Raw genomic sequence first — 15,031 nt, 5'->3', positions numbered from 1 at the left:
AAATCTCAAACAATCAACTTAAATCCCAGCAGCTTCGGAAGCACATTAAAGAAAAGGTATTTGGAAATGAACATAAACCTTCGCCACAAACACAGAACCCCTCTGTTGATCAGTGTTGACCATGGATGTTGTGTCCTAGCTGCTTACACAAGCCTGGGCAGTGTAATATGGAGAGAAAGCCGTTGCTGTTGCAGCAGGCTCCCTCTCCACGCAGCTGATGGATCCAAGAGGAGCAGCAGTGACCGATACAACTCGCCACCACTGGCATCACACGAGTTGCCAGTCAGCCTCCAACCGAACATAGGACTGCCTCAGGGACTCCAGATCCTGATTGTTCCCCACGAGTGGGTAAAGCCACGAGGGAGTGGGGGGGGGTTTAAGATCCGAGTTTTTTTTCCTCCTAGATGAGCCCCATCTGCCCAAAGTGACTGGTTTTAAGGTGCCAGTAACCCGCCTTTCCTCCTCCTGTCAGTAGAAACAGTTCTGGCAGGATTAGCAGCTAAAATCACACTTGAAGGGCAGATGCTGGACTTGGTTGTCAGAAGCTATTTGAGGTGCGTGCCATTGGCAATATTTAATAGATAGTGGGAGCTTATCCCCACCTCACCAGCGATGCCTCCAGCCCCCACCAGCCATGACAGCCTTAAGGAACCAACTCGGTGAGGAGAGAATGCAGTTAGAGGTATTATCATCAAATGAGGCTTTGTAGTCATAGGGAAGTACCAGCACAGAAACAGGCCTTTCGGCCCATCTAGTCCATGCCAAAACCATTTAAACTACCACTCCCATCAACCTGCACAGGGACCATAGCTCTCCATATCCCTACTATCTGTATCTATCCAAACTTCACTTAAACGTTGAGATCAAGCTCACATGGAACCCTTGTGCTGGCAGTTTGTTCCACACTCACACACAACCTTCTGAGTGAGTCAGAATCAGAATCAGGTTTATTATCACCAGCATGTGATGTGAAATGTTTTAACTTAGCAGTAACAGTTCAATGCAATACGTAATCTAGCAGAGAAAAATAATTATTGTAATTACTATATATATTGAATAGATTAAAAATTAGGTGAAAAAGCAGAAAAATATTAAAATAGTGAGGTAGTGTTCAAGGGTTCAATGTCCATTTAGGAACTGGATGGCAGAGGGGAAGAAGCTGTTCCTGAATCACTGAGTGTGTGCCTTCAGGCTTCTGTGTCTCCTACCTGATGGTAACAGTGAGAAAAGGGCATGTCCTGGGTGCTGGAGGTCCTTAATAATGGACGCTGCCTTTCTGAGACACTCTTTCTTGAAGATGTCCTGGGTACATTATAGGCTAGTACCCAAGACGGAGCTGACTAAATTTACAATCCTCTGCAGCTTCTTTCTGCCCTGAGTTATAGTCAATGAACAGCATCCTGACACAGGTATTTGTATTGTCCAGGTGGTCTAAGGCCGTGTGAAGAGCCGTTGAGATTGCATCTGCCGTTGACCTATTGTGACGATAGGCAAATTGCGATCGGTCCAGGCCCTTGCTGAGGCAGAAGTTCAGACTGGTCATGAGCAACCTCTCAAAGCATTTCATCTCTGTCGATGTGAGTGCTACTGGGCGATAGTCATTAAGGCAGCCCACATTATTCTTCTTGGGCACTGGTATAACTGTTGCCTTTTTGAAGTGGGAACTTCCACCCACCCGTAGCAGTGAGAGGTTGAAAATGTCCTTTGAGGAGCCGGTGCCATCTGGAAATAGTTTGTATGTTCAACTCGTGAGCCCATGGGTCTCCTCCCATTTACCGATTAGCAGATTAATTGTTCACAGTAAATTGTCTTGTGATTAGGCTAGCGTCAAGTTGGTGAGCTGCTGGTCAAAGCAGTCAGTGTGTTTCGCTGTATCTCGAAATAAATAAATCTGTGCTTCAGGTCAGATGGCCCGCAACCAGCCCTTTACCCACAGCAATTCGAGCAGGGTGCAGGAGGGGCAGAAGGAGCAAGAGCAGTAAGCCTTTGGTGCTGACATTCATCTGCATGTCTGAGGAATAAACTCAACCATGCAGTATTCCAGATAACACCGGCAGCAAATCTCTTGCATTTGCGAGATTTCTTTCAACTCAACCTCACACGTTACCACGTCACCCACTTCCCTGGTTAACCGAAGGCCTCCCCACCCCAGAGACCTCTCAGGATTTAGCCGATTTGCCCACGTCTCTGTTTTCATAGCCCACCTTTTAAAAGATTCAGAAAACCCGGGCTGTTGTTCAAGACATGCATTAGCTCCGACACGGTCAGCACTAACTGGGTAGAGCGGCAGAGTCCACAGCAGCTTTGCCAGGAAGCAGGTGGGCAAACATTAGGAAGCACTAACAAACAACAGATTCTGCGGATGCTGGAAATGTAGAGAAACACACAGACAACATGCTAGAGAAACTCAGATCAGGAAGCATCTATGGAAATGAATAAACAGCGTTTTGGGCTGAAACCCTTCATCAAGGTCAAGTTTGTCATCTGACTGTACGTATATACAACCAAACGAAACAACATTCCTCTGGACCATGGTGCACCCACACAACATATTCCACACAACATGTAAAACAATACTATCACAAGTTAATAAAATACAATTCGAAATGTATTTAGTGCACAGCATAGGTAAACAGTAAACAGCCCGGAGGTGGCAGGGTATTCATTAGTCTCCCAGCCTGAGGGAAGAAGCTGTTACCCAGACTGACAGTCCTAATCCTGAAGCTCCCGTACCCCCTTCCTGACAGTAGTGGGTCAAAAAGATCGTGGGTTGGGTGGTAGAGATCCTCACCAATGCTTTGGGCCTTTCATCTACAACACTCCCAGTAAAAGTCACAAATGGATGGAGGTGGGGGAGTCTCCAATAATCCTCCCGGTGCCGGCTGGTCTCTGTCCTGTTGGGTTCTGCAGTCCGATGCCCTGCAGCTCTGTGCCACACAATGATGCAGCCAGACAGGACGCTCTCGATGGCGCTCCTTTAGAACGTTATTAGAATATAGACGGGAGCCCAATCTCCTCAGAGTGTATAGATGCTGCTGTGCCTTGACTAGTGAGGTGGTGCTGTGGGTCCAGATTAGATCGTCCATTATGTGTACACCAAGGAACTTTGTGCTCTTCACTCTCCACAGCAGAGTCATCAATGTGTACACTCCATCCATGCACATTCTCCACCAACTCCCCCACCCACCCCTCCAATCAGACACCATTGCAAGCTACCATCCTCCCCACCCTCCCCCCCCGAGGCCGATCCCCTCCAGTCAGACACCATTGCAAGCTACCATCCTCCCCCCCAGAGGCCGATCCCCTCCAGTCAGACACCATTGCAAGCTACCATCCTCCCCCCCAAGAGGCCGATCCCCTCCAATCAGACACCATTGCAAGCTACCATCCTCCCCCCCAAGAGGCCGATCCCCTCCAATCAGACACCATTGCAAGCTACCATCCTCCCCACCCTCTCCCCCAGAGGCCGATCCCCTCCAGTCAGACACCATTGCAAGCTACCATCCTCCCCCCCAAGAGGCCGATCCCCTCCAATCAGACACCATTGCAAGCTACCATCCTCCCCACCCTCCCCCCCCAGAGGCCGATCCCCTCCAATCAGACACCATTGCAAGCTACCATCCTCCCCACCCTCCCCCCCCAGAGGCCGATCCCCTCCAATCAGACACCATTGCAAGCTACCATCCTCCCCCCCAGAGGCCGATCCCCTCCAATCAGACACCATTGCAAGCTACCATCCTCTCCACCCCCCCAGAGGCCGATCCCCTCCAATCAGACACCATTGCAAGCTACCATCCTCCCCACCCTCCCCCCCCAGAGGCCGATCCCCTCCAATCAGACACCATTGCAAGCTACCATCCTCCCCACCCTCCCCCCCCAGAGGCCGATCCCCTCCAATCAGACACCATTGCAAGCTACCATCCTCCCCCCCCAGAGGCCGATCCCCTCCAATCAGACACCATTGCAAGCTACCATCCTCCCCACCCTCCCCCCCCAGAGGCCGATCCCCTCCAATCAGACACCATTGCAAGCTACCATCCTCCCCACCCTCCCCCCCCAGAGGCCGATCCCCTCCAATCAGACACCATTGCAAGCTACCATCCTCCCCACCCTCCCCCCCCAGAGGCCGATCCCCTCCAATCAGACACCATTGCAAGCTACCATCCTCCCCCCCCCAGAGGCCGATCTCCTCCAGCCCTGTGACTCTCCCTCAGACTCTGCACTGCTCAGCTCCTTGTGATTGAAGAGTCATACTTACATCACAGGTAAAATGAACTTCATCCACAGCGTATTTACGTTTGAAGTGCTCACGGGAGTGAATCCTGCAGAGAGCGAGAGAGAACACTGAAAATTAAAACACAGTACAGGTGCTTTGTGGGAACTGAGGGATAAGTGGGCATGCAGTTGAGAGACAGGATCAGCCAGGAACTTGTAGAACAACAGAGCAGACACACTCCTAGTTCAATCCCCAACGTGACAGAACATAGACGGTATCAGACCTTCGGTCAACAATGTTGAACCAACTTTTTAACCTACTCCACGGTCAATCTAACCTCTCTTTCCCGTATAATCCCCCATTATTATATCACCCATGTGCCTTTCTAAAAGTCTCTTAAATATGTCTAATGTATCTGCCTCTATCTCTGGCAGGTCCACACACCCATCACTCTTTAAAAAAAGTTAAGAAAAAAAGAGCTTACCCCTGTCATCCCCCCGTACTTGTCCCCAATCACCCATCACCTTCAAACTATGCCTTCTCATACCCTGAAAAAGTCTCTGGCTGCCCACTCTATCTACACCTCCTATCAGCGTGCACACCTCTCAAGGGGAAGTCAGGAAGGCAATATTGCAGATATTCTGAAGGAGCACGTCTTCTCTTTCCCCAAGACCTGCCTCCCTTCACCGGGAGCTGGTGAGCTGTCCAACTCCACATTTCGCTATCTCCTGTGGCTCCCTGGCTGCCAGGAAGACCGATTCACTCACTTCGAATGATGCCAAGATCCTGCCTTTGCCCACAGTCCCTTTTCTCTCCTTTGGCAGAGGCTCCTCCCCTTTCTGTTTAATGTAGAATACTGCAAGTTTGGTTCACTGGACCGACGGTGGGGGGGAGCTTCGTAACAGCAGCTGTAGCGCGACTAGGCCATCATCGCCAGCGGTAGCTGTCCGGGAGAGGAAACTCCAGAGGCTATGTGGCATTGCTTCCTTACTGGCACCTCGCGTGAGTGCTGCCCTCCAGTGCTCACTCAGAGGCAGACAAGCTGGACTGCTGTGAACTTGTTCTTGCTGACAACATCCCAAGCACCATCAATCTACAGGAAACTTCACTCAGCAGCTTGGGCTATACTGTATTTTTTTTGTGTGACTATGATTACTGCTGTCTTATCCGTGTTGTATGTGCCTTGTGCTGTGTATGGCTGCTGGTATTGTGCTTTGCACCTTGGACCCAGAGTCAAGCTGTTTCAGTTGGCTCTATGGTTGAATGAATTAAATTTGAATTTGCCCAGACCCTGGCTAAGCTATACAAGCAGCAGTGATCACGGCTGCTCATCACAGACTTTCCCAATCTTACTACCTAAACATTTTCAAGATTCCTTGGAGAATGTTTTTATTGAAGTACATTTGCAGAAGAGTCTATGGGTCCAGAATCGAAAGGAACTAAACAAGAACTCCAATCAGGAATTGACACTTTCCAAATCTTTTCTGCTCTATTATTAATTCTGTAGGCAAGGCTCTGCTCAGGTCAATAACTGGACCGTTTCCAGGATGGTAGCAAGAGGCACCACATAAAGCCTCCTATCTGCATCCCTGAAGGCTCGGTACAGCAACTGCTCTGCACATGACCACAAGAAACCGCCAAGCTCATCGGCAGCTCACGGAAACCAGCCTCCCCTCTATCACTGCCTCAGCATAATCAAAGACTCATCCATTGTGGAATTTCTCTCTTCACCCTCTCCAGGAGATACAACAGCCTGAAAGCACATCACCAAACTTTTACTTTCTGTTGCAAAAGACTATTGAATGGCTCTCGACAAGAAGATGGACTTTTGACCTCACAAACCACCTCATTATGATCTTGCAACCTATCTGCACTGCACTCTCTCTGTAGCTGTTACACTTTATTCTGCATTCTGTTATTGTTTTACCTTGTTCTACCTCACCGCACTGTGTAATGATCTGATCTGCATAAACAATATTAGACCAGGCTCTGCCATTCCATGAGTGCTTTATTTCCCCCCTCAACCTCATTCTCCTGCCTCCTTTAACAGGCTGACTAAACAAGAACCCATCAACCTGCATTTTAAATATACCCAATGACCTAGCCTCCACAGCCATCTGTGCAATGCATTTGCTCACTCAGCCTATCCTAACCAGACTAGACCTTCACTGTATCTTGATAAATGTGAGAATAATAAACCAATTCCAAGGGCAATGCGAGAGATGATGCTTGAAGTGGCATAAGAAACACCTCTGAGGGGGCAGGGAGGGATCAAAGGGGCTGGTTTTCTTGCTTGTGCCGTGTTCTGCTGAACTTTGTCGATATGCTGTGTTGGTGCTGGAATGTGTGGCAACTCTTGCAGGCTGCCCCCAGCACATCCTCAGACTGCTGGTTGTTAACACATTTCACTGTTTCCTGATGTAATGCAATAAATAAATCTGATTCAAGACACTCAAAATGGAACAGGATGCGCAAGGCTGGGTATGTCTGCCTCACATCACGAATACTAACCACCCAACAAACTTGCCTTTTCCAAACGTTCCCTCTAGAAAGCACTAGAAGGCTATTAAAACAAAAAACCAACCCCACATCAAACAAGTTTCTTCACCCAGGCAGTTAATCTGAACAACCATTCTAGTTAGTCCCCCGCCTATTGATTACCTCAGGACACAGCAACACTTTAAATAACTTTTTATAATGTTGCTTACATTGTAAATACATGGTATTTATTGCACATTTTATATCATATCTGTACTTTAACCTCCAATTTTTATATAGTTCTTTATGCTTTTAATTGTTGAATGTTGTTTGTTGCATACTGTGCCAAGACACCACAGCACATTCTTAATGTGTTAGTGTGATCACAAGTCAAGTAAGACATTCTCTTAAGAAGTTGTCTTTGGTGGATGCTCAGGTGGCTCTAGAGGCCAATCTGGCATCCACAAGCAGGACGTTAGGGAGTTCACCTACGTGTGACTGAAGCATAGGCAGCTGCCACACTGTGGTTGACAGATTGGGGTTAGGGTCCAGTGGCACAGGGATCCTTCACTGCCATTGTGATGCGTCATCATCTTCAGCCAGTTCCACCTCTGAGGTCTTGGTGATCACTGCGTCTGGAACCTCCCCATTGACCTTTTACTGCAATGAGTGACCTTACCAGGAACTGAACGCCATAAGGCTAAACTCCAAATGCCATTGCTCTCAGGATCTCGTTCCTCTCCTTGGATCACAATACAGTGGATCCCAGGTTAATCAGGACACATCAGGACCAGTCCATTTTGGCCCAAATTAGCCAAAGTTTCATTCAAATAGTTAACAAAAAAAGACAAACTACCATTTAACTGAGTAAGAAATTATATAAATGAAGTACAGAACAAATTAGAACAGACCACCACTACAGTCTATAAAAGTGCATTAGTGCCAACAATAACACAGGAATCCATCCAGTGTTCACTGACATGTTCTTTTGATTTGCTGTAAATGAACAAAGTCAGCACAGACACCGAGTGCAGATGAACTGTCTTCATACAATGCATTCAATGATTGTATCCTCCAAATCTTCAGTTTCAATTTTATATTCAAGATGATTGTCAAAACCAAACTGTATGTAATTCCTAACCTGAAGTAGTGAAATAATTTCATTTTCTCTCCTGGTCATTTCTGGCATCTCCAAGACTGATGCTTGAAACCACAGTGAACAAAACAGTTTTGAATTGTCTTACTGCTTATTTCTTGCCAACTATCAGTGACAAAAATCACTGCTTTCTGAACACACACACAACTGACACTATTTAAAAGCTGTTCACTCTTAGCATGGTGTAGGGTCCAACAGCAAGTGCACATGACTGGCACTAGTTAAAAACTAATTGTCTGTCAAGTCTGCTGTCCCAATTAAGAGGCATTGTGTCTAAATAAACAAAGAGAATTTCCTGCCTATTTTCTTGAATAGATTTTATTCTTTAAGGGTTGTCCCAACTAAACAGCTGCCAGGATTAACCGGAATCCACTGCATAGATAAATAAGACCAATAAAGTTAATCTTAACTGGAGAGCTCAGTGGTTGGGATTTCAGTTGGTCCCACGTTACAGAGACAGAGCACAGCACCCTCACCTCACCGGCCTTTGGACCAGCTCAAATAACAGGGGAATGGCAGCTTTTTATTCCATCATCTTTGTCTAAAGTTGAACTTTTGCCATTTGTCCCACTATGCGACAGTAGATATTTCAACAATAGACCATAAGACATAGGAGCAGAACCACACCATTCAGCCCATCCAGTCTGCTCTGCTATCTCATTATGGCTAATTTATTACCCTTTCAACCCCATTATCTTTGGCACACTGACACTCATCAGCTTCTGATTTAAATATACCCAATGACTTGGCCTCCACAGGCACCTGGGGCATTGAATTCCACAGATTCATACTGTCTGGCTAAGGAAATTCCTCATCTCTGTTCTAAATGGACGTCTCTCTACCCTGATGCTGTGCTCTGAGGTCCTAGACTCCCCAGTATAGGAAACATCCCCTCAACTAAGGCCGTGCTCCCTTCTGGCTGGTGCCATCAGGAAAGTGATACAGAACCCTCAGGACCCACACCAGAGGCACAGGACAAGACAATGCTGATTTTAATTAGAACAAACGGTCACCCAGCTATAGCATAGAAGGACAACTGCAGTTATAAGATGCAATTCCTGACTCACTTCATCAGCTGAGTTAGCGAACAGTCCAGGCACCCAGCCCCATGCAGCCCGCAGCCCCTACCACTCTCCAGCACACCGGGCTCAAACTACAGGGAGAGTCCAGTACAGGGTGACACAGTAACATTATGCTTTACAACACCAGTGGTCAGAGTTTAACTCCCGTCGCTGTCCATAAAGAGTTTGCACATTCTACCCACGACACGACCGTGTGGTGGATTTCCTCCGGATGCTCCTGTTTTCTCCCACATTCCAAAGACATAGGTTAGGTTTAGGAATTTCTCAGCATGCCATGTTGGCGCAGGAAATGTGGCGACACTTGTGGGCTGCACCCAGCACATCTACAAACCGTAATAGTCATAGATACAAAGTGATGCTTTTCACTGTACACGTGAAAAATGAATCCCATCAATCTATTACACAATTCAGTAAGTACTGCAGAAACAAGCCACCAAAGGGCATGGGGCCACTTGCCATAACACTCAAACCATAAACACCATTCCTGCACAACTCAGTCAGATCTTCTTGCACAAGTGAGGAGATCAAGGAGGAGCAAGCAGTGGACATCGCCACAATGCAGGAGAGTGCTAATGGCAAACTCCGCCATGGACAGTGCCGAGCCCGGCTGTGAGAGAAGGGGCTTGGGGATACTATAACTCTGCCATGGACAGTGCCCAGCCCGGCTGTGAGAGGAGGGGCTTGGGGATACTGTAACTCTGCTGTGGACGGTACCCAGCCCGGCTGTGAGAGGAGGGGCTTGGGGATACTATAACTCTGCTGTGGACAGTGCCCAGCCCGGCTGTGAGAGGAGGGGCTTGGGGATACTATAACTCTGCTGTGGACGGTGCCCAGCCCGGCTGAGAGAGGAGGGGCTTGGGGATACTATAACTCTGCTGTGGACGGTACCGAGCCTGGCTGAGAGAGGAGGGGCTTGGGGATACTATAACTCTTCTGTGGGCAGTGCCCAGCCCGGCTGTGAGAGGAGGGGCTTGGGGATACTATAACTCTGCTGTGGGCAGTGCCGAGCCCGGCTGTGAGAGGAGGGGCTTGGGGATACTATAACTCTGCTGTGGACAGTGCCGAGCCCGGCTGTGAGAGGAGGGGCTTGGGGATACTGTAACTCTGCTGTGAACAGTGCCCAGCCCGGCTGTGAGAGGAGGGGCTTGGGGATACTATAACTCTGCTGTGGACAGTGCCCAGCCCGGCTGTGAGAGGAGGGGCTTGGGGATACTATAACTCTGCCGTGGACAGTGCCCAGCCCGGCTGTGAGAGGAGGGGCTTGGGGATACTATAACTCTGCCGTGGACAGTGCCCAGCCCGGCTGTGAGAGGAGGGGCTTGGGGATACTATAACTCTGCTGTGGACGGTGCCCAGCCCGGCTGTGAGAGGAGGGGCTTGGGGATACTATAACTCTGCTGTGGACAGTGCCGAGCCCGGCTGAGAGAGGAGGGGCTTGGGGATACTATAACTCTGCTGTGGACGGTGCCCAGCCCGGCTGTGAGAGGAGGGGCTTGGGGATACTGTAACTCTGCTGTGAACAGTGCCCAGCCCGGCTGTGAGAGGAGGGGCTTGGGGATACTATAACTCTGCCGTGGACAGTGCCCAGCCCGGCTGTGAGAGGAGGGGCTTGGGGATACTATAACTCTGCTGTGGACAGTGCCCAGCCCGGCTGTGAGAGGAGGGGCTTGGGGATACTATAACTCTGCTGTGGACAGTGCCCAGCCCGGCTGTGAGAGGAGGGGCTTGGGGATACTATAACTCTGCTGTGGACAGTGCCGAGCCCGGCTGAGAGAGGAGGGGCTTGGGGATACTATAACTCTGCTGTGGACGGTGCCCAGCCCGGCTGTGAGAGGAGGGGCTTGGGGATACTGTAACTCTGCTGTGGACAGTACCGAGCCCGGCTGTGAGAGGAGGGGCTTGGGGATACTATAACTCTGCTGTGGACAGTACCGAGCCCGGCTGAGAGAGGAGGGGCTTGGGGATACTGTAACTCTGCTGTGGACAGTGCCGAGCCCGGCTGTGAGAGGAGGGGCTTGGGGATACTATAACTCTGCTGTGGACAGTGCCGAGCCCGGCTGAGAGAGGAGGGGCTTGGGGATACTGTAACTCTGCTGTGGACAGTGCCGAGCCCGGCTGTGAGAGGAGGGGCTTGGGGATACTGTAACTCTGCTGTGGACAGTGCCCAGCCCGGCTGTGAGAGGAGGGGCTTGGGGATACTATAACTCTGCTGTGGACAGTACCGAGCCCGGCTGTGAGAGGAGGGGCTTGGGGATACTATAACTCTGCTGTGGACAGTGCCCAGCCCGGCTGTGAGAGGAGGGGCTTGGGGATACTATAACTCTGCTGTGGACAGTACCGAGCCCGGCTGTGAGAGGAGGGGCTTGGGGATACTATAACTCTGCTGTGGACGGTGCCCAGCCCGGCTGTGAGAGGAGGGGCTTGGGGATACTATAACTCTGCTGTGGACAGTGCCCAGCCCGGCTGTGAGAGGAGGGGCTTGGGGATACTGTAACTCTGCTGTGGACGGTGCCCAGCCCGGCTGTGAGAGGAGGGGCTTGGGGATACTATAACTCTGCTGTGGACAGTACCGAGCCCGGCTGTGAGAGGAGGGGCTTGGGGATACTATAACTCTGCTGTGGACAGTGCCCAGCCCGGCTGTGAGAGGAGGGGATTGGGGATACTGTAACTCTGCTGTGGACAGTACCGAGCCCGGCTGTGAGAGGAGGGGCTTGGGGATACTATAACTCTGCCGTGGACGGTGCCCAGCCCGGCTGTGAGAGGAGGGGCTTGGGGATACTATAACTCTGCTGTGGACAGTGCCCAGCCCGGCTGTGAGAGGAGGGGCTTGGGGATACTATAACTCTGCTGTGAACAGTGCCCAGCCCGGCTGTGAGAGGAGGGGCTTGGGGATACTATAACTCTGCCGTGGACAGTGCCCTGCCCGGCTGTGAGAGGAGGGGCTTGGGGATACTATAAGGAGGAGGGTTAGGCTGAGGCTAGCGACCCTATCCTGTAAAACCCGGAGCTACAGAAATGCTAACAGAAGCTCCGAAGACCTCACCCCTGGAAGAGGATGGAGCTTTGAAGATGGGCTACTCCTGGAAACAATGTGAAAGACCGGCTCAGGACACAGGACTCTGCAGTCTTCCACCCAGTAGGGGTAATGGGCTTATTAACAATGGCTTACAGACAGTAGGTCGAGCAGCATTTATGGGAGGAAAGGAATTGTTGATGTTGCAGACCTGTCCTCATGGAGTGGAAATTGTGAGCAGTTTCAAGTTCTTGGGCTCAACACAACGATGCAGTATTTCATTCGGAGTTGCGAGGAGATTTGGTACGTCTCCAGAGACTCTTACAAATGTCTGCAAAAGTACTGTGGGGAGCATTCTAACCGGTTGCATCACTGTCTGGTCTGGAGGCTCCCAGGCACGGATCGAAAGAGGCTGCTGAAGGTTGTAGTCTCTGCCAGCTCCAACACAGACACTAGCCTCGTCACCAAAAAGGACATTTCCAAAAAGTCGTGCCTCCGTCACTGGGGACCCTTAACATTCAGGCCGTGCCCTCTGGGAAGTGGCACAGCAGCCTGAAGACATTCTGTTCCTTCCCCCTCACCAGATTTCCGAATGGTCCATGAACCCTATCTCAGAACATACAGCACAGCCCAATACAGGCCCACCCTTTCCATCCAGCTACACTATGATTAATCCATCCCTTCCCCCCATATAGCACACAACCCTCTTCTCTCACTTCCATGTACCCGAGTGCCTCTTAAATATCTCTATTGTGTCAGCCTCTGCCCCCACCCCCAGGCACCCACATCCCACCTCAGCTTTCCTCCATTCTTCTCAAACACATCTTCTGCTACTGGCTATTGCCACCTGGGGAAAAGACTGGCTGCTCTGTCCATGCCTCTCCTCTTGTACCTTGCATTGGGGTTAGGATGCTTCTCACCTTCACTCCAAAGTCATGCTCACTCACTCATGCATTCCTCTTAGGACATGCTCTCTCATCCAGACGCCATTTTGGTAAACCCCCTCAGCACCCTCTCCACAGAATCTGCGTTCTTTCTTTAATGAGGTAACCAGAACTGAACACCAAGTCTGGACGAACTGGTGTTAGAGCTGCAAAGTTGCCTTGGGGCTCTTGAACCGAATGACCTGACCCTTGCTTTGTCAAGGGCAGGTCATGCCTTACGAGCCTCATTGAATTTTTTGAGGATGTGACTAAACACATTGATGAAGGAAGAGCAGTAGATGTAGTGTATATGGATTTCAGCAAGGCATTTGATAAGGTTCCCCATGCAGGCTTACTGAGAAAGTAAGGAGGCATGGGATCCAAGGGGACATTGCTTTGTGGATCCGGAACTGGCTTGCCCAGAGAAGGCAAAGAGTGGATGTGGATGGGTCATATTCTGCATGGAGGTCGTTCACCAGTGGAGTGCCTCAAGGGATCTTTTCTGGGACCCCTACTCTTGATTTTTATAAATGACCTGGATGAGGAAGTGGAGGGATGGGTTAGTAAATTTGCTGATGACACAAAGGTTGGGGGTGTTGTGGATCGTGTGGAGGGCTGTCAGAGGTTACAGCAGGACATTGATAGGATGCAAAACTGGGCTGGGAAGTGGCAGATGGAATTCAACCCAGATAAGTATGAGGTGGTTCATTTTGATAGGTCAAATATGATGGCAGAATATAGTATTAACGGTAAGACTCTTGGCAGTGTGGAGGATCAGAGGGATCTTATAGTCCGAGTCCATAGGACACTCAAAGCTGCTACGCAGGTTGACTCTGTGGTTAAGAAGGCATACAGTGCATTGGCCTTCATCAACTGTGCAATTGAGTTTAAGAGCCAAGAGGTAATGTTGCAGCAATATGGGATCCTGGTCAGACCCCACTTGGAATACTGTGCTCAGTTCTGGTCGCCTCACTACAGGAAGGATGTGGAAACTATAGAAAGGGTGTAGAGGAGATTTATAAGGATGTTGCCTGAATTGGGGAGCATGCCTTATGAGAATAGGTTGAGTGAACTTGGCCTTTTCTCCTTGGAGCGACAGAGGATGAGAGGTGACCTGATAGAGGTGTATAAGATGAGAGGCATTGATCGTGTGGATAGTCAGAGGCTTTTCCCCAGGGCTGAAATGTCTAGCACAAGAGGGCACAGTGTTAAGGTGCTTGGAAGTAGGTACAGAGGAGATGTCAGGGGTAGGTTTTTTTACGCAGGGAATGGTGAGTGTGTGGAATGGGCTGCCGGTGGCGGTGGTGGAGGCCCGTCGGAGCTTCTCTCATATGGTCTTTAAAAACATTCCTGGATAGGTATGCAAGAGGTCAGAGAAAAAAAAGAGTGCTATGGGTAACGCTAGGTAATTTCTAAGGTTGGGACATGTTCAGCACAGCATTGTGGGCCAAAGGGCCTGTACTGTGCTGTATGTTTTCTATGTTTCTAACGAAGGCCAGCACACCATACGCCTTCTTATCAACTCTGAGGGGTCCCACGGACATGGGACCCAAGATCCTTTTCTTTCCTCTCATTAGGAATCCTGTCATTAACCCTGTACTTTGCCTTCAAATTTGATCTTCCAAATGTATCATTTCGCACTTTTCTAGACTGAACTCCATCTGCCTCGTTAATCAAAGTGATGTGATAAAGAGGAAATGTTTTGTCTGTATCTCTCGATCTCCTGTACATAGGGAACCTCGAGCTGACGTCGTCTTCTGTGGCTTTCTTCTGTACAGGCACACACTGCGTAACGAGACGAGGTTACATCGAACTATGCAACAGGGCTGTCTTTAAACATGCATTGTTCACATTTATAATCAAAGAACATAAGTCGCCATATACAATCCTGAGATTCATTTTGTTGCAGGCATACTCAATATATAGAATAGCAACCATAACAGAATTGATGCAAAACTACAAACATTCAACTAGAGTACAGAAGACAAACTGCAAATAGAGAAATATTAATAAATGAGCAATAACTATTGAAAACATGAGATGAAGTCCTTGAAAGTGAGTCCACAGGTTGTGTCCATTACATTCACTTTACTTGGACTATTCATTTTGAAATTCATAGAAATTGTTATCTCTGCTGACAAGAAACAAATTTCCTGACATACA

The 15,031-nt window shown here is 49.4% G+C and overlaps 1 protein-coding gene across 1 annotated transcript in view; it reads right to left on the bottom strand.

Moving 5' to 3' along the window:
* Positions 1–15,031, bottom strand: part of pepd (peptidase D) — a 179,579-nt gene that overhangs the window by 146,203 nt on the left and 18,345 nt on the right. The window contains exon 4 of the mRNA XM_073070487.1: positions 4,259–4,322. Coding sequence (XP_072926588.1) covers positions 4,259–4,322 — 64 coding nt within the window. The remainder of the gene's footprint in view (positions 1–4,258; positions 4,323–15,031) is intronic.

The sequence above is a fragment of the Hemitrygon akajei genome, chromosome 17 (assembly GCF_048418815.1).
Source record: "Hemitrygon akajei chromosome 17, sHemAka1.3, whole genome shotgun sequence".
Classification (NCBI taxonomy): domain Eukaryota; kingdom Metazoa; phylum Chordata; class Chondrichthyes; order Myliobatiformes; family Dasyatidae; genus Hemitrygon; species Hemitrygon akajei.
The sequence above is the reverse complement of the archived record's forward strand: the minus strand, read 5'-3'. Positions and strand labels throughout refer to the sequence as shown.